Raw genomic sequence first — 17,796 nt, forward strand, 5'->3', positions numbered from 1 at the left:
CTCTGGCAGTGCTCCTCCTGCTACTCCTTGCACAAAGGCGGAGGTAGCGGTCCTGCCGCTGGGTTGTTGCCCTCCTACGGCCTCCTCCACGTCTCCTGATGTACTGGCCTGTCTCCTGGTAGCGCCTCCATGCTCTGGACACTACGCTGACAGACACAGCAAACCTTGCCACAGCTCGCATTGATGTGCCATCCTGGATGAGCTGCACTACCTGAGCCACTTGTGTGGGTTGTAGACTCCATCTCATGCTACCACTAGAGTGAAAGCACCGCCAGCATTCAAAAGTGACCAAAACATCAGCCAGGAAGCATAGGAACTGAGAAGTGGTCTGTGGTCCCCACCTGCAGAACCACTCCTTTATTGGGGGTGTCTTGCTAATTGCCTATAATTTCCACCTGTTGTCTATTCCATTTGCACAACAGCATGTGAAATTTATTGTCAATCAGTGTTGCTTCCTAAGTGGACAGTTTGATTTCACAGAAGTGTGATTGACTTGGAGTTACATTGTGTTGTTTAAGTGTTCCCTTTATTTTTTTGAGCAGTGTATATCAGTGGGTTGTTATCCACGTTTCAAAACAATACAAATGATATACTATTGATTACTTTTTTCAAACCTGCAACGATTATGTTATTGGTTTATTTTGTAATAGCATATTTTTAGTTTGGGGAATTTGTTATTTTGATTTGGTGGTAAATGTTCAGCTTTGAATGCTTGCCTAAAAAGGTATTTCAAAATACTTTCTACTGTTTAAAATATTTAAAATACCTTTAGTGCCTAACTATGTGTACCACCAGGGGAGCCTAATGATTTGCATAAATATGACTTCGAAATGTAATTTTAATAAAGTTTAGATAAACGGAGTCTATGTGGTGTTTATTACAGTCTCTGAACATTACATTTTTTTTGTTTGAGATGTAAGGGAAAGACAATCCATAAATGACAGAAAGATTGCCATACAGTAGGTTTAATTGACCAAGAAGTTTAAACAAAATGACTGCCAACTGTAATTAGCAATACTATAGATGCATCCATTCAGTGCTTAACTGCTGAACATACAAGCACATACTGTCCGAGGAGGAGAAACATGACCGCTCTTCCGAGCCCAGACGGAAGGCTAAATGATACAAAGCTCTCCAGCTCTGCTGTTGAGACATGGTATTTTCGAACTACCTACGAATACAGCGTGAGTTATTTAGGCTGTTGACTTGTATGTTAGGCTGTTGACTTTTCGTTGTCCCTCCAGCCTCCGCATTGCCTGCTAACACCCAGACACGGATATTCACGTCGAATCTCAGTATTCCACTACTACCGGTGACAACAGCCTCGTAGACAACAGTTTCTAGCCTCGCTAAAATGGACGATGTTCCAATTTGGCGTGAGTGAGATTATGTAGCCTTTGAAACAGATACTGGTAGGCTATAGAGACGGACGCCATGGAATACTGCATAAACCCCGTCCTCGATTATAAGATATATGCTATCGTAGGCCTATTCATTTGTAGCGTAATCAAATAGTGGGCTATTGTCCAATCACAGTAGCCTATAGGCCTATTTCTATTAACCATTTCCCTCACAATAGGCTACTGAAAAAATATAAATTTGTGAAATCGTTGGGAAGTAATTTATCCGACGCATTTGATCATATAGGCCTAGGCCTGCGCCCAGAATATGGGCAATAGTAAAATCGCTGGAAATTCGGGAAGCTAGGAATTCTAGAAAATAGTTGCTGGTCGTCAGTGAAATAGCAGCTCAGAGAGAGGCAGAGTAAAGTGCGTTTCAAGTAGATCGATATCCACTTGTAGGCATAGGCTACTTTTATCCATCTTATATGGCGAACCACGGCATATAGCCTACATAATTGGACAAATAACCATTGTAAACCATAGCGTAGCCTACGTCATTGCCTCACACTTTGAAAACCATATTGGCAATTTTCCGCGGGACTGTCTGGAGAACACTGAAGGTGACAATCCAAGAGAGACCGACGGATAAATCAGGGGCCTAGTTTCGCAGTTGCGATGTAACTTCAAGGGGCAATCAGTAGTTGCTACATACATTTTTTGGATTTATAATTTAAAGATATGTACCCATTGATTCTTGAAGAATATAACTTATATCATAAGCTTAGTTCAACTGTCATACCCCATCAGAAACCAAAATATAAGCTTGTTTTACTCCAACGTTAGAAAACTAAAAAAATGAACAAACGTATATAGTCACAAAAACAATTTTTATATCATGAATGGTCCTGGCGTCCATAGCTCTGTCTATGAATTTGAGAATGGTATCATTTTTCCAGCCCCATCCCTCGACTTTTTACCAAACCAAGGGTGAGGAGTCCACTTTGTTATTGTTGCAATACTGCTGATTACCGCATTAAGCATTTCATGGTCGTAGAAGATGCGTTATTTACAATTCAACTTTTTAATCGTTTCCCAAGCAAGCACGTTGAGTTAACCTGTAATAGTGTCAGTTAAGAGCGTTGTTGTTTGGGCAATGTTTGCTTTTTCACGATTCCTTTGGGGGAGCTGTCCAGTTCCCTGGTGTTGAAATCGATGCAGCCTGCGTCAAAATCAAACACCACTAAAAGTAATTTTATGCTTGATCTGAAAATGTGGTCAGATGCGTCGTATGGAAGTTGTGACGCAAACGCGGAGCCTCTGGAGGCACGCAGGGGCCAAATTGAGCTCTGTTCGGCATCACTGTGCGCCGCCCAAATTTTGTATCAATGCGGGGGCTCCATATTGAGCTCCATATTGAGCATATTGAGCTCCCCATTGACATGATTTGTTGACGGTAGGTAAGGGCGGGAGATCCAGCATAAACACAACCTCACTTCCTCGAAAACTTTATTTGCAACAGCTCTGCCCTGCCACTGCAGAGCCTTTAATAGACCACATTTCACGTTAAACGCAGTCTAGGCCTATATATTTCGCAGACTCGGTTTTATTAACGAAAATAACACCATAATCTCCAAACCAGCCATTTGTCATGTCATGTTGATTTGATTTGCACACTGCATCACAACATCCTTATCTGTTTTTTGTTGTTTTGTTTAACTGTATGATGGGTTTCTGTTTTGTATATAATGATTCCATGTCTAGATGTCACCCTGTGTCTTGATGTTTTAGGGGTTACACATGGAAATGAGCTATTAGCTAAATCTGTTGCAACATGTTTTCTCAGTCAGCTGAGACTTAGCCTTTGTTTCTGTTAAAAACACAACATATAAATAATCAAATAATTATTCATTTTCTCGTTTTTTAATATTTCCTTTAGACAATACAAACAAAACCGTTTATGCGTTGTTTGATTTCTGATTCAAATCAAATAAACGAGCAATTACATTTTTTATTCGTTTTTTATCTTGTCATCTGATAGGAAATATTAATTGCACAAAAATTATACGGACCCATGAACTGAAATCTAGATTATGCCTTTAGATTTCGAGAAAATTAACTACTAAGGAAGAATTTTTCGATTCTCTCATTGACTTCTCATTCAAATCCCGGTCTGCTTGGTCTGTTTCGCAAGCGTTCCCGGAAGTCTCGCCAGTGTTTCGATTTACGTTGAGTATAGAACATAGTGACAGGAAGAAACGAAAGTGAAATTATGAACATACTATTCGAATCCGAATGCAATATATCGTGGTGGCTCTCGTCATTTAGTTAGTGATAAAACGAATATTTGTTACCTTGGAACATTTTGTATAGGCTACGGCGGAGTCCTACATCATTATCTTGTGCGCCGCTCCGGAGTTAGTGGGCTTCGAATGATAATTGGAACAGGTCTGCGAGCAGCGCTGAAATTGTCTACTAAATTGAGACGACACATGTCTAGGATGTTTCCCGGGAAGGAACGGTTTAGGCACAAACGCACTTTATTACTGGTTCCAGTTCTCGCCTACATGGGCCTGCGCTGGAAGTCGCTCATACCAACTTGTTGGCCTTGGCTGGAACGCATCTGGAGATTTATCATGCCAAGTTATCCTAGTCCGAATTCCCTTCCCAGAGATGAAGTGGAGAGTCAAGACTCTCAAGTAAGTGTAGTAGTGGAGCATGAATCCATTCCCAGTGGAAAAGTGGAGGTTCCGGTTCTCAGGTCATTTTATATTGAAGACACCGATGAATACTCCTGCATGTACGACTCGACATGGGAGGATCATCCAAGCGAAGAAACACGTGAAAGAAGGACCAAACATGTACGTATGCAGGCCCTTGGGCCCTGATAATGTTTTTGGTGAGGTCTCTCAGTAGATGAGTTTCAGAATACTGTAGCTCATCATCAAACGTCTCTTATTGGCACCATAAAATACAACTGGCATATTTAATTTCCCCCCAAAACATTTAAATTTAAAACAAAATTCCCCAATCTATAACTCAATATTTCAGAATTTTCAGATAGATATGTATTATATAAAATGCTTGCTTCAATGGCTCATACATGTGCTCTCTCATACAGTGCCTTCAGAAAGTATTCACACCCCTTAACTTTTTCCACATTTTGTTGGGTTACAGCCTGAAGTTAAAATAGATTACATTTAGATTTTGTGTCACTGACCTACACACAATACCCCCATAATGTCAAAGTGGAATTATGTTTTTAGACATTTTTATAAATTAATTAAAAATGAAATCTCTTGTGTCAATAAGTATTTAATCCCTTTGATATACCAAGCCAAAATAAGTCAACATTTGCTTAACAAGTCACATAAGTTGCATGGACTCATTATGTGTACAATAATAGTGTTTAACATGATTTTTTAATGACAAGTTAATCTCTGTACTCCACACATACAATTATCTGTAATGTCCCTCAGTCGAGCAGTGGATTTCAAACACAGATTGGATCACAACAACCAGGGAGGTTTTCCAGTGCCTTTCAAAGTGGGGCACATATTGGTAGATGTGTAAACAAAAAAAAGGAGCAGACACTGAACATTGCTTTGAGCATGGTGAAGTTATTAATTACACTTTGGATGGTGTATCAATACACCCAGCCACTACAAAGACACAGGCGTCATTCCTAACTCAGTTTCCGGAGAGGAAGGAAACTGCTCAGGGATCTCACACCGAGGCCAATGGTGACTTTAAAACAGTTAAATAATGGCTGTGATAGGAGAAAACTGAGGGTGGATCAACAACATTGTAGTTACTCCAAAAAATGAAAGTAAACAGAGTAAGAAGAAGGAAGCTTGTACATAAAAATATTACAAAATATGCATCCTGTTTGCAATAAGGGATTAAAGTACAACTGAAAAAAAAATGTGCCAGAGAAATGAACTTTAAGTTCTGAATACAAAGCTTTGTGTTTGGGGCAAATCCAACACAACACATCACCGAGTACCACTCTTCATATTTTCAACCATGGTGGTGGCTGCATCATGTTATGGGTATGCTTGTCATCGGCTAGGACTAGGGAGTTTTAGGATGAAAAGAAACGGAATAGAGCTATCCACAGACAAAATCCTAGAGGAAAACCTGGTTCAGTCTGCTTTCCAACAGAAACTGGGAGACAAATGAATCTTTCAGCAGGACAATAACCTAAAACCCCAAGGCCAAATATACTGGAAATGCTTACCAAGGTAACATTGAATGTTCCTGAGTGGCCTAGTTACAGTTGTGCATTAAATTGCCTTCAAAATCAATGGCAAGACTTAAAAAGGACTGACTAGCAATGATAAACATGACAGGGCTTGAATCTTTTTTTTCAAGAATAACGTGCACATTTTTGGGGGGTCACATAGAAATGTCCTTGTTTTTGAAAGAAAATATATAACATAAAATTAATCAGAAATACAGTGTAGACGTTGTTAATGTTGTAAATGACTATTGTATCTAAAAACGGCAGATTTTAATGGAATATCTACATAGGTGTACAGAGGCCCATTATCCGCAACCATCTGTGTTCCAATGGCACGTTGTGTTAGCTAATCCAAGTTTATCATTTTGTAAGGCTAAGTGATCATTAGAAAACCCTTTTGCAATTATGTTAGCACAGCTGAAAGCTGTTGCTCTGATTAAAGAAGCAATAAAATGGGCCTTCTTTAGACTAGTTCAGTATCTGGAGCATCCGCATTTGTGGGTTCGATTACAGGCTCATCAGTCTATTCTTGTTCTGAGAAAGGAAGGCTATTCCATGCTAGAAGTTGCCAAGAAACTGAAGATCCCGTACAACGCTGTGTACTACTACCTTCACAAAATAGCCCAAACTGACTCTAACCAGAATAGAAAGAGGAGTGGGAGGCCCTGGTGCACAACTGAGCAAGAGGACAAGTACATTAGAGTGTCTAGTTTGAGAAACAGACGCCTCACAAGTCCTCAACTGGCAGCTTCATTAAATAGTACCCGCAAGTCACCAGTCTCAATGTCAACAGTGAAGAAGCGACTCCGGGATGCTGGCCTTCTAGGCAGAGTTCCTCTGTCCAGGATCTGTGTTTTTTTGCCCATCTTAAACTTTTCTTTTTATTGGCCATTCTGAGATATGGCTTTGTCTTTGCAACTCTGCCTAGAAGGCCAGCATCCCGGATTCACTGCTGACATTGAGACTGTGGTTTTGCGGGTACTAATGCCAGTTGAGGACTTTGTCTGTTCACCATGCAAAGCTTTAGTCAAGGGTTTAAGTCTAATGATGTTTTTATTACATCTATGTGATCTAATAACTTCCAGATACATAAAATAGATATGACTCAAAGTCTGCTAGGCCCGTCAGTAGCCAAGTAGAATACAAGCCGGCCTTTGCGGCTAGTAAAAGTTTCCCTCCAAGTTTGTTTTACTTTATATAGCTCAGACACGTGGGCGTATCAGTATTGGTCAGGTGTTTCCAGTATCTGCCATTTTGTGAACTCATGGAGTGAATGTGTTTTCAGTCAAACAAGTTTAACAGATTCAGAAGTGCAGCAAGGGACATGCAGAAGTACAGGCATGATTATCCAGTAAGTTATTATTCTCTTCACACAATCTTACACACTTTATGCTATAAAATATATCCACCTCAATCATAGTATGTTGCTGCTGCTGACTATCAATCAGTCAATAGTTTGTACATAGTCTTTAGACCTTTGTTCTTGTTTCCACAGGGGCAAGAATCAAATTTGTACTTTGGCGGGCAACAACAAGTAAGCAAGTACTCATCTCTTTATGTAGTACATGGAAAAGCGGGATGATTTGAGTCAGAATTTTACTGGCCAATTCCTCTGAGATTATTGTACTGTTTTAATACAGCTCTCTGAAATATCCTAATTTCTGAATTTGCATTACTTTCCCCCCCAGGATGAAATGCCTAATTTACAGTTCTACCGTGGACAAATACCCTCCTCCCCTGATGGTAAACTATTTACTATTTCTTTCAGCGCAGTTTCAATTTGACAAGACATGGACATGTTTAACTGTAAACTTTGCTCTGATTAGGTGTCTTCATTGAGGACTTTCACAATAAATGGCACAGGAAATATGCAAAACTGGAAGAAGTTCACTCATACATCCAATGGTCAGTTTCCTTTACATTTCTAAGTTAAATTGTTTAAAATATTTGTTTAATACACAAACATTTTATTTAGGTTGTTCCCACTTCAAGAACCAGGAATGAATTATCAAGCCAAGGAACTCACCAAGAAGGAAATTGAGGTACTTCTAGTAGTTTCTTTGAGCAAGGAAAGTGTTCTCTGCATACTGCATTTACATATGTCATACATTATCTATTGACTGGGGGCTTAGAGACAAATGGAAATGTGTTCATAATCGTTCTGAATGACAATCCGCTTCCTCCTCAGGCTTTCCTTGAAGATGGCACAGCAAAGCAGAGGCTGGTTGCATCCTACAAGCTCATGCTGGACTTCTACGGCATAGAGCTGTCAAATGACATAACAGGGGAAGTGAAACTGGCGAACAACTGGCGTGAGAGATTTGACAACCTGGAAAGGTTAGAAATTTCTTCCTTTGGTCATTTAACTTATTATTTTATAGTGATTGCAATACATAATAGCTAAGATTTCAGCTTTCAAATTAAACATCTGAGAATAACAGTGCTTTTGAGGTTAATTAACAGTAAGTACCCTTGTATGTTTGTTGTTCTTGTGTTTTTGTTCATGGCAGAAACACACACAACAACCTGCGCATCACCCGCATCTTGAAGTGCCTGGGCACTCTGGGGTTCCCCCACTACCAGGCCCCACTGGTCCGCTTCTTCCTAGAGCAGACTCTTGTCAAAGACAAGCTGTACAATGTGAAGGAAAGTGCCCTCAACTACTTCATCTTCGCTGTCATTGATAAGCAAGAGCGCAGGAATTTAGTTAAGTATGCCTACGCACACTATGAGCCCAAACATGAGTTTGTGTGGTGCCCCAAGACAATCCAGAGTATATTCAGGGGAGAGACATTCCCAGATGATAATAACCCAATTGATCTGAAACAGGATGACATTGACGACAACACTGCCAGTTATCGGCAAATCGATACTGCGCAATCCAGTTATGAAGCTTCTGATAGAGGTAGCTCTATAACTACCCCCAACACTAGTCAACACCCCACCATCGATTCTCTGAAGCAATCAGATTATCAAACTAGCAGTGGCCATCCCGAGGGAAATACTATTAATTGGAGAAAGAGAGCTGCAGATAAGCCAACAGAGCATGAACTTCCCAAACATATCAACATTTCAGAGGGAACGACTAACGCTGATCATGATGAAAGAAAAAATAAGGGAGCAGATCAATGATGTTTCAGAGGGAATGACTAACACCAATGGTCATGAGAGTACAGATGAGCAACCAGAGAGGGACAGGGGAGATTTAGAGGAAAACAGACAGCAAAGATGAAAATTATGGTGATGGGGAGAATAAGGGAGCGAACCATGCACTGACGTTTCAGAGGGCAATATTAGCACATCCCGTGATAGTAAATTGAATAAGAAACGTACCGAAGAGGTACTGCTAAGCCCAGCAAAGGAAAATGAAGAGAAGATGCCAAAAGGAAATATTCAGTGTTTGACGTAAAAGTGACGATTGATTAGAGTATTCAACCATGTCATGCACTAATAAAGGAACATTATGTATGCCATGTATTCTAATCATTTCCATTTATATGAACAAATGTTAGTGAATCAATTTATTATATCTGATTTCTGATCACATGTATAATATCAGTGGGATGTTAACCACATTTTTCAAAACAACACAAATGTTATAATATTGATTACGGTTTTCAAACCCGCAACGATTATGTTAGTGGTTTATTTTGTAATAGCATATTTTTAGTTTGGGGAATTTGTTATGGAGTTTTGGGTAAATGTTCAGCTTTGAATGACTATGCTTGCCTCAGAAGGTAATTTCAAAATACTTTCTACTGCTTAAAATATCTTTAGTGCCTAACCATGTACCACCAGGGGTGCCTAATGATTTGTATACATTTGATTTTAATAAAACAAATAGATAAACGGAGTCTATGTGGTGTTTATTACAGTCTTTGAACATTACATTTTTTAAAGTCAGATGTAATGGAAAGACAGAACCCATTAATGACAGATTGCCATAAAGAAGGTTTAATTGGCCAAGTTTAAACAAAATTAATGTCAACTGTAATTAGCAATACTATAGGTACATCCATTCAGTGGTAACTGCTGAACATATAGCACATACTGTCCAATGACTTCAGACTATAGCAATCAATGTTTCCTAAATTCTCACATTATCCATTCCAGATATATGGCTTATAATTTCTCTACTTAGAAAAATGTGATTAAAAACATACCGGTATATACACAAATACATTCATATTTACATTAAAGGTCAGGGAGTTAATCAGTTACTTTCATGTGTTTCTTAGAAAAGGTACTTTGACAGGAGAAAGGTACTTGTATGTAAATGACATGGTATCATAGTCAGATGAACTTAAATGACCTCAATATTAGTTTCAAATGTGATAACATTCATAAAATATGAAGTGGCAAAAAATGGTCCGACCTTTCGAACTACAAGAGTATTGTACCATGAAATCCTTTGTCATGTAGAAACACATTCCCAATGTCTATTTACATTTAGTTATGGTGCTGAAAGTAAAAGTTACAGGGTGATTGATTTACTACAGTGAATTGTCCTCAAAAGTAAGACATTACGATGTGTTTTTATCAGTTTCAACCTCTGCAGGTTTATCGCTCTCCTTTGGGACATCAGATTTGTTTGTTTCTTTTTTGTCTTCTCTCTTTTCTTTGCTCTTGCTCCTGTCGCGCCGGTCCCGGTCTTTATCCCTCTCTCTATCTCGGTCTCGTGCTCTGTCTCGGTCGTTGTCTCTCCTGTCAGACTCTCTTTCCTTGCCTCTGTCCCGGTCTCTGCTCCTGGACCTGTCCCTTCTCCTGTCGCGGTCTCTCTCCCGGTCTCTGATCCTGGGTCTGTCTCGGTCGTAGTCTCTCCTGTCAGGCTCTTTCTCCCTACCCCTGTCAGGCTCTTTCTCTCTGCCCCTGTCTCGGTCTCTCTCCCTGTCCTTTCTCTTGTCCCCCTCCGGCGCCCTGTGTCTGTCCCCCTCCGGCGCCCTGTGTCTGTCCCCCTCCGGCGCCCTGTGTCTGTCCCCCTCCGGCGCCCTGTGTCTGTCCCCCTCCGGCGCCCTGTGTCTGTCCCCCTCCGGCGCCCTGTGTCTGTCACCCTCCGGCGCCCTGCGTCTGTCACCCTCCGGCGCCCTGCGTCTGTCACCCTCCGGCGCCCTGCGTCTGTCACCCTCCGGCGCCCTGCGTTTGTCACCCTCGGGTTCCCTGCGTTTGTCACCCTCGGGTTCCCCATGTCGCTCTCCCTCCCTCCCTCTGCTGCGCTCCCTCTCCCGGCTTCGTTCCCTCTCTCCCCTGTCTCTCTCCCTGCCTCTGTCCCACTCTCTCTCCCGGCTCCAGGGCTTGTCCTGGCCCCTGTCCCATGGCCTGGCTCCATGGGGCCCCTCTCTGTCCCGCTCCCTCCTGCGGTCCTCAGACAGGTCCCTTTGCCTTTCCTCAGACAACTGAGAGGAGCCAGGGATTGGCTCCCGGTCTCTGTGGCCCCCCTCAAACCGACTGGGCCTGTCTCCACCACAAGGTTCTGAGCCCTCTCTGGTGGAGCTGCTCCTTCTCCTCATATCAGGCGAGTGTCGTCGCCAGTGGTCATCCCTGTGGGACTCTGGGCTGTGACCCCCCATGCGGTTTGGTAGAAGTATGGGCCCCTCTGGTGGGGTCGGGAGCAGAGGCCCACTGTGGCGAACTGGTCTTAAGTCCCCTGGACTGTCAAGGCGATACTGGTCAGGTCCTCCAAGATGCTGTGGTGGGGCCCCACGGTGGTCCTGAGGGGGTCCCTGGTCATCATAAGAACCCCTGTGTGGTGGTGGGGAGGGTGCTATAGATCCCCGAAACTGGTTAGGTGGCTGGAAGCGCTGTCCACCCATATCTCCACTGGGAGGCGGGCCTCTCCGCCCCTCATACTGGTTGTGTGGAGGTCCTCTGTAAGAGGGGCCTTGTGGGGGAGCCTGGTTGTCTTTGTACATGTGTGGAGGGGTCTGACCCTGGTGATGGTCCATGCCCTGCTGGTAGGACCCAACACTGACATTGTTGTACTGATCTACAGGGCCTCTTGGTGGGTCAATCATGTGGGCTTGGGACCCATGATCCCCAAAATGAGAAGGTGGACCTCTGGGCCCAGGGAAGTGGGATGGAGGAGGTCCTCTGTTGTCAAAGTGGCCTGGGGGAGGCCCTGTGAAGGGTGGAGGGGGTGCTCTGGGTCCAGGGAAGTTGAATGGAGGAGGGAGTCCACTGATCCTTGGTGGAGCTAAACCGTTTTGCCCGTCAAAATTAGGTCTGGGCAGGCCATGGCTCTCCATGAACTGGCCTGGAGGGGGGCCTTGCTGCCCCATGTGCTGGGGAGGCATGGAGCCCATGGGGGCATTGAACATCTGGGGAGGTGGGGCTCTCGGGCCCATCGGCTGGAATGGAGGGGGTCCCCTGGGTGGCATCATGGTCTGGGGTGGAGGACCAGGGGGGGCCTCATACTGCTGCTGAGAGCCTCCCCATTGGTTCTGATAGGGAGGATAAGCAGCAGGAGGCGGCCCATATTGGGAGTACGGAGACTGGTTGCTCTCCACTTGCATGGGTGGAGGAGGTCTCTGCATAGGTAGAGGGCCTGACAAGGAAGGAATACTCTGCATGGGTGGGGGAACTGACATGGGTGGTGGCCCAAGCATTGGGGGTGGACCCTGCATTGGTGGTGGTACAAGCTGGGGTGGGAAGGTGGTTGTTGGGAGAATGTCAGGAGGAGCGCCGTAGTCCATGTAGCTTGATGTTCCCACATGTGACATGTGGGATGATTGAGTGTTCACCAGGGTGGAGCTATCCTGGGTGACATTCTGAGACAGTACATTAATTGTAGGTGAAGCTAAGGAGTTGTTGTTTGTGGACATGTTGAAGTAGCCAGAGGAGGTAGGCTCTTGACGGTTCTTCTCAAAACTAGAAATCTCCCCTGTTTTTAAAATGCTGTCTGCATTTGGCCAAATACTGTATTTGTCCAAGTCACTCTTGGTTGGGTCGACTTCCTCAGATTCAACAGTTTGTTCCTCCATGTAATTGACCTCCGTAGCAGGTTCTACATGTTCACCTAAGAGGGGAATGGAAACCTCTGTTGCGTCTGATTCCAGAAAGGGAAGAGAATCTGTTATAACCTCTTCTTGGGGCAGTGGTGTTTCTGGTTCTTGGACATCAGTCTGTGGTGGTGGCGGGGTGTCTTTGGCAGGAGGCATCTCCACTTTTTCTATTGAGTCTGAGGTTAGCCTCCTGGGATCCCTACTCTGCCTTGGGTCCCTTCTCTGGTTAATCAAAGGAGCAGCAGCAGAAGATTTCACAAACTCTTCAACTTTTTTGCCCAGCTGCAGGAGCCGACTGTTGGCCAGTAGGGATGGTGAGATCAAACCGTCTGTGACTGAGAACGAGGCAGCTGATGTCCCTGTGGTCAACTTTTTTTCGTGGATGGAATCCTCCTGCTCCTCCAGCTGCTGTTTCTGCTCCTCAATCTGTTTGTTGAGATCCACCATTTTCTGCTGTTTGGTCAGATCCCCGGTGGCCTTGGCTTGACCAGGGCCCTCCGTCTTGACCTCCTCAAAGATGGTGTCATCCTCTGGGTCATAAGCCACATCATCCACATCTGTAGCCTCTGGCTGCTTGATGACCTCAGGTTCTTTAACTGACTTCTGGGGTGCTCCATAGCCCATGCCTGGGTCATATTCCTCCTCTGGGTCGTATGGTCTGTCATCCTCATCTTCCTCCACCTGCTTCTCCTTAGAAATCTGTCCAAATTGCTGAACAATGGGATCTAGCAGAGTAGCAGGCACGGCTGAGATGTCAACAGCACCATGCTCTGAGGGAGACATGGAGGCCTCAGAGTCTTGCCTCTTGTTCCCAAACAAAGTCTTCAGGATGGTCTGAAGGGGAGTGGCATTGGCAGCAGATGATGCAGCAGAGCTTGAGGCAGGTGACTCTTTGTCTGTAGCAGGGGCTTTGACAGAGGACAGGAATGACAGTACTGATAAGGCTGCCATGGACGTGGAGGAGGTCTCTGAGGAGCTGAGAGGGGGAGGTGTACCTGGGGGGGTTGTGCTAAAGGGAAGATCCTGGGTGTACCGCAAGGCTTTCTCAGCTTTGACTTCAGCTTTGATGGTGGTGGTTGGTTTTGGAAGGCCAGTATCATCTAGGTCTCTGATTTGGATCTTGGAACGCTTCTCCTCAGTCTCCAAAGAGGCTCCAGCACGCTTCTTGTCCTTCTGGCAAATCACCAACCCAAGCAGGAGGTTAGGGCGCGCTGGTTCAAGTCCTACAAGGCAAAGTTAAAACAATTAGTGAAAATTGAATAAAAAGCATTCTAGAACATATCGTTTATCCACTTACATACTTGTATATCTCCGATAGATTTGTCTGCTAAATTACAAACATTTCCAGAGATAATTTGTTTGAAGTGAAACTGAAATGAGAGCTTGTTTCAAATGCCAGATGCTATGGACGACAACAGGATTTCACAGACCGGGAATCACACAGATCACAAAAAGGTCTGTTGATTTAAAGCCACAAGCTGTGGTCTTCACTCTCCATTTCGAATTGTTCTAACGAAAAAAATATGAGCACAAAACGCCACATGTATAATCAGCTTCAAGTATAACCATTAAATTAAAAATATTCATGTGTCAAAAGAATACAAACAAGAATTGTAAGCTACAGACAACCTTTATAAGAGTGCTTAGTCATCACACTGCTGAGCAGTCTTAAACTCCCCATGATACTTTGAGAACTGTCGGTGCTCTGCATTAGACTGCATGTTGCTGTTGTTGATCTAACATCACACTTTGCAGGTACACAAAAACGCAACTTTCACGAAGCTTCTCATCTTGCTAGATTGTCATTAGCATGCATTCTCATGAAGTCACATGTCAATATTAGTGGACATCTCCATATTCTTTACTATTCTATATAAAAACGGACAATATGTGTTGTACAGTGCATTCCACTGAACTTATATGTAACATTTTTAATTATGACACTACTTATCCAACCTCTGCTGACAACTAATTATATGGATGGCTAAGTGTTTGTTTCTTCAATTCAGTAAATGTTTGAGATCCATAGATTCTTCTCTTGTCCTTCATCTTCTTTAAAACCCCAACATGAGTAGAACCATCTCTGTCCAAGGCTCTCCAAGCTGGATCTCTTATAATAACTTACCATGGCTTTCCAGGCATTGTTGGTGGTATGGGATGGACTAGGTGTAGGTCAGGTGCTGCCCATTTAGTTATGATGTGTGGGTACTGGAGATGCAGGCAGATCCACTAACACAGTACACCAAGTTGCAGTGAGGAGTCATTTAAATGTAACACACTGTGGCAGATGTCATTTTCAGTAACACCATCATTACCCAAACATTTCACACGAGTATCTACAGAATAAAAGCTGAGCCTTAAAAACAACAGGCTGAGACTGACGTCTAAGGCCGCACCAACCTGTGATGCACAACATCCTTTATTTAAGACCGACGTGTGATACAAGGTGATATACACACAGAGAGTACACTGGGGGCATAGAACAAGTACAGAGGGATGTTTATGGAGGAAGGCAACAGCAGAAGGACATGCTCGCCCCCTACAAGGTATATCATAAATCAACTTCATGAAACAAGCTCTCCTTTCACACAGAGGAAAACTAAGTAAATTAATAAAATCCTGAACATAGTGACCACTCTGGACAAAACTATCGACTGACATTAAGCCTAACTTAATTGTCTTGAGGTATAGAGACTTTGGCACATCATATTCAATCCAGTGTTTGGGTGTTAGGGTTATCAGAGGCCTCTGTGCGTCTCCCTGCAGATGCTTACCTGGCCCATCAAAAGGTAACAGTTTGGAGGGCAGGGGGTCCTTGGAGCTCAGGGGGATGAGGTACAGGTCTTTGATCCGGCGGTTGTTGTTGGCGACCACTCCAAAACGCTTCCTACTGCTGAAATAAGAGAAGAGAGAGACGTAGGCAACCTCCTCTTCCTCTGTGGCTGGATGGAACCGGATCAGACACAGGTCCTGGAGATGAGGCAAAAACAAAGAGAGGGGTGTGACTTTAGGGTCCTCAACCAGGAAGTAGGTTGTGTATAAATACCGCACATTAGATTGTGGTGGAAGCTTTACCTTGGACAGAGATGTCTTCAGTTTTCCCACATAGTCCCACACAGTGCTGGGAGAGATTCGGCCTCCAATGTGGATGGTGTCAGGCAGATCCTGTACAGGATTAACAATGTCACCTTTGTGTTAAACTCAGATGATATTACCATATATTCACAAACAATTCAAACAAGTACAGTGCCGTCAGAAAGTATTCATAACCCTAGACTTATTCCACATTTTGTTACTACAGCCTGAATTCAAAATGGATTAAATCTTTATTTTCATCTACACACAATATCCCATATGCCAAAGTGAAAACGTGTAGAAATTGTAGCTAATTTAATGAAAATAAGTCTATGAGCTTCTTTGCAAAATTCATCAAGCTGTCAAGTTGGTTGTTGATCATTGCTAGACAGCCATTTTCAAGTCTTGCCATAGATTTTCAAGACAAAACTGTAACTAGGCCACTCAGGAACATTCAATGACATCTTGGTAAGCAACCGTGTATATTTGGCCTTGTGTTTAAAGTTACTGTCCTGCTGAAAGGTGAATTTGTCACCTAGTGTCTGTTGGAAAGCAAATTTAACCAGGTTTTCCTCTAGGATTTGCCTGTGCTTAGCTCTATTCTGTTCTCCCCAGTCCTTGACAATGACAAGCATACCCATAACATGATGCTGCCAACGCCATGGTTGAAAATACGAAGGTTGGTACTCAGTGATGTGTTGGACTTGCCCCAACCATAATGCGTTGTATTCAGGAAATAAAGTGAATTTCTTTGTCACATTTCTTGCAGTTTTACTTCAAAATCTGTCACAAGGCAGTTAACCCACTGTTCCTAGGCCATCATTGTAAATAAGAATTTGTTCTTATTAACTGACTTGCCTAGTTAAATAAAGTTAAAATTTGTGAGGTAGTCATTCAAAAACCTAGTTAAACACTATTATTGCATACAGAGTGAGTCCATGCAATTTATGTGACTCCTAAACTTAGACTTCAAATAACAAAGGGGTTGAATACTTACTCAAAACATTTCAGCTCTTCATTTTGAATTAGTTTGTAAAAATGTCTAAAAACATAATTCCACTATGACACTATGGGGTATTGTGTGTAGGCCAGTGACACGCAATCTCAATTTAATCCATTTTAAATTGAGGCTGTAACACAACAAAATGTTGAAAAGTCAAGGGGTGTGAATACTTTCTGAAGGCACTGAAGGCCAAAATGTAGTGAGACTTTCACTATTATCAAATATAACAGTTATCTTAGCAGTTGTCGTCTTCGTTGTGGTTTTTCTTAGCTCACATAAAAAAAACTACAACTACCAGTAATATTTTCTAACAAATGAATAACCAACCTCTTTCAGGTGCTCAAAGGATCCTGAGACTAGGTATGCTTTAGTGACAAATTTGGCCACGGTGTGCATGTTGACTAATCCTTTCCACATCATCTCCTGGCCATGGAGGAAGATGGCGGTCTCGCCCTCTGGAGGAGTCTCTGACGAGGCAGCTTTCTGCACGATGGGCCTGGGGATGGAAGGTGGAGGAGCCGGGGGCATGGGCAGAGGCCCCTTGGGCACCACCTCCATCACTGCAACAGGAGCGGGCTCTACTGAGACGGCTGGTCTTGAATAAGTATCTGCTGGGAAAGGTCTTGAATAGGACTCTGTTGGAATGGGTCTTGAATAGGTATCTGTTGAGATGGATGCTATCATGGATGCGTCTGGGGCAGAGTGGGTGACCGTCACTCCAGAGCTGTGTCTTGCCATGCGGGGATCTCTGCGGGTGATGCTGACAGAGGAGACGGCTGGTGCGGTGATAGGGGCTGGGGTCTGGGGCGGAGGAAAATGGATGCTTGTGTCCTCCTGGTAGGGCAGGGGCTCAGGGACTGGCGTCTCACTGCCGGGATAAGAGACCGGGGCACCTTCACCTGAGGAGGACCTGGACAAGCGCCTCACCTCTTGCCTCATTTCAGGCTTCTTGGAGAGTTTGGCCTTCTTGGCGGCTGGTTCATCGTCTGCAGACTTCTGGCCTGGAAGAGGGGAGACAGATGTTACTTAAACCTCCTAAACCTTCAAATCCACTAATCAAAGTTAAGCATGGAGTAATAACAATGAAGATATGAGGGTCATATGTGAGGGGAATTCAGGTACGCGTAAAGTTTTTAT

The 17,796-nt window shown here is 43.5% G+C and overlaps 2 protein-coding genes across 12 annotated transcripts in view; one reads left to right on the plus strand and one right to left on the minus strand.

The window, feature by feature from the left end:
- Positions 1-3,543: 3,543 nt before the first annotated feature.
- LOC139413383 (opioid growth factor receptor-like protein 1) lies at positions 3,544-9,432 on the plus strand. The gene is made up of 8 exons (XM_071160706.1): positions 3,544-4,201; positions 6,869-6,934; positions 7,079-7,117; positions 7,272-7,326; positions 7,410-7,488; positions 7,559-7,625; positions 7,772-7,920; positions 8,094-9,432. Exons 1-8 carry the CDS (start codon positions 3,773-3,775, stop codon positions 8,713-8,715), a joined length of 1,506 nt encoding a protein of 501 aa, XP_071016807.1. The 5' UTR covers positions 3,544-3,772; the 3' UTR covers positions 8,716-9,432.
- A 2-nt stretch (positions 9,433-9,434) lies between these two features.
- The window catches only part of LOC139413382 (death-inducer obliterator 1-like), a 28,829-nt gene continuing 20,467 nt past the window's right edge, over positions 9,435-17,796 (minus strand). For all 11 annotated transcript variants that reach the window (XM_071160704.1, XM_071160696.1, XM_071160701.1 and 8 more), the window contains 4 exons: positions 16,987-17,660; positions 15,657-15,746; positions 15,356-15,551; positions 9,435-13,804 (listed from right to left, as the gene is read on the minus strand). In XM_071160704.1, coding sequence (XP_071016805.1) covers positions 10,107-13,804; positions 15,356-15,551; positions 15,657-15,746; positions 16,987-17,660 — 4,658 coding nt within the window. In that variant the 3' untranslated portion in view covers positions 9,435-10,106. The remainder of the gene's footprint in view (positions 13,805-15,355; positions 15,552-15,656; positions 15,747-16,986; positions 17,661-17,796) is intronic.

This window comes from Oncorhynchus clarkii, chromosome 7 (genome assembly GCF_045791955.1).
Source record: "Oncorhynchus clarkii lewisi isolate Uvic-CL-2024 chromosome 7, UVic_Ocla_1.0, whole genome shotgun sequence".
Lineage (NCBI taxonomy): Eukaryota > Metazoa > Chordata > Actinopteri > Salmoniformes > Salmonidae > Oncorhynchus > Oncorhynchus clarkii.

What these genes read in the sequence shown, in the direction of transcription:
- LOC139413383 (XM_071160706.1), top strand. Translation starts at nt 3,773, where the DNA reads ATGATAATTGGAACAGGTCTGCGAGCAGCGCTGAAATTGTCTACTAAA. An exon ending in ACTTTGGCGGGCAACAACAA is followed by an intron (nt 7,118 to 7,271) that starts GTAAGCAAGTAC and finishes TTTCCCCCCCAG; the next exon opens with GATGAAATGCCTAATTTACA. An exon ending in TCACCAAGAAGGAAATTGAG is followed by an intron (nt 7,626 to 7,771) that starts GTACTTCTAGTA and finishes CTTCCTCCTCAG; the next exon opens with GCTTTCCTTGAAGATGGCAC.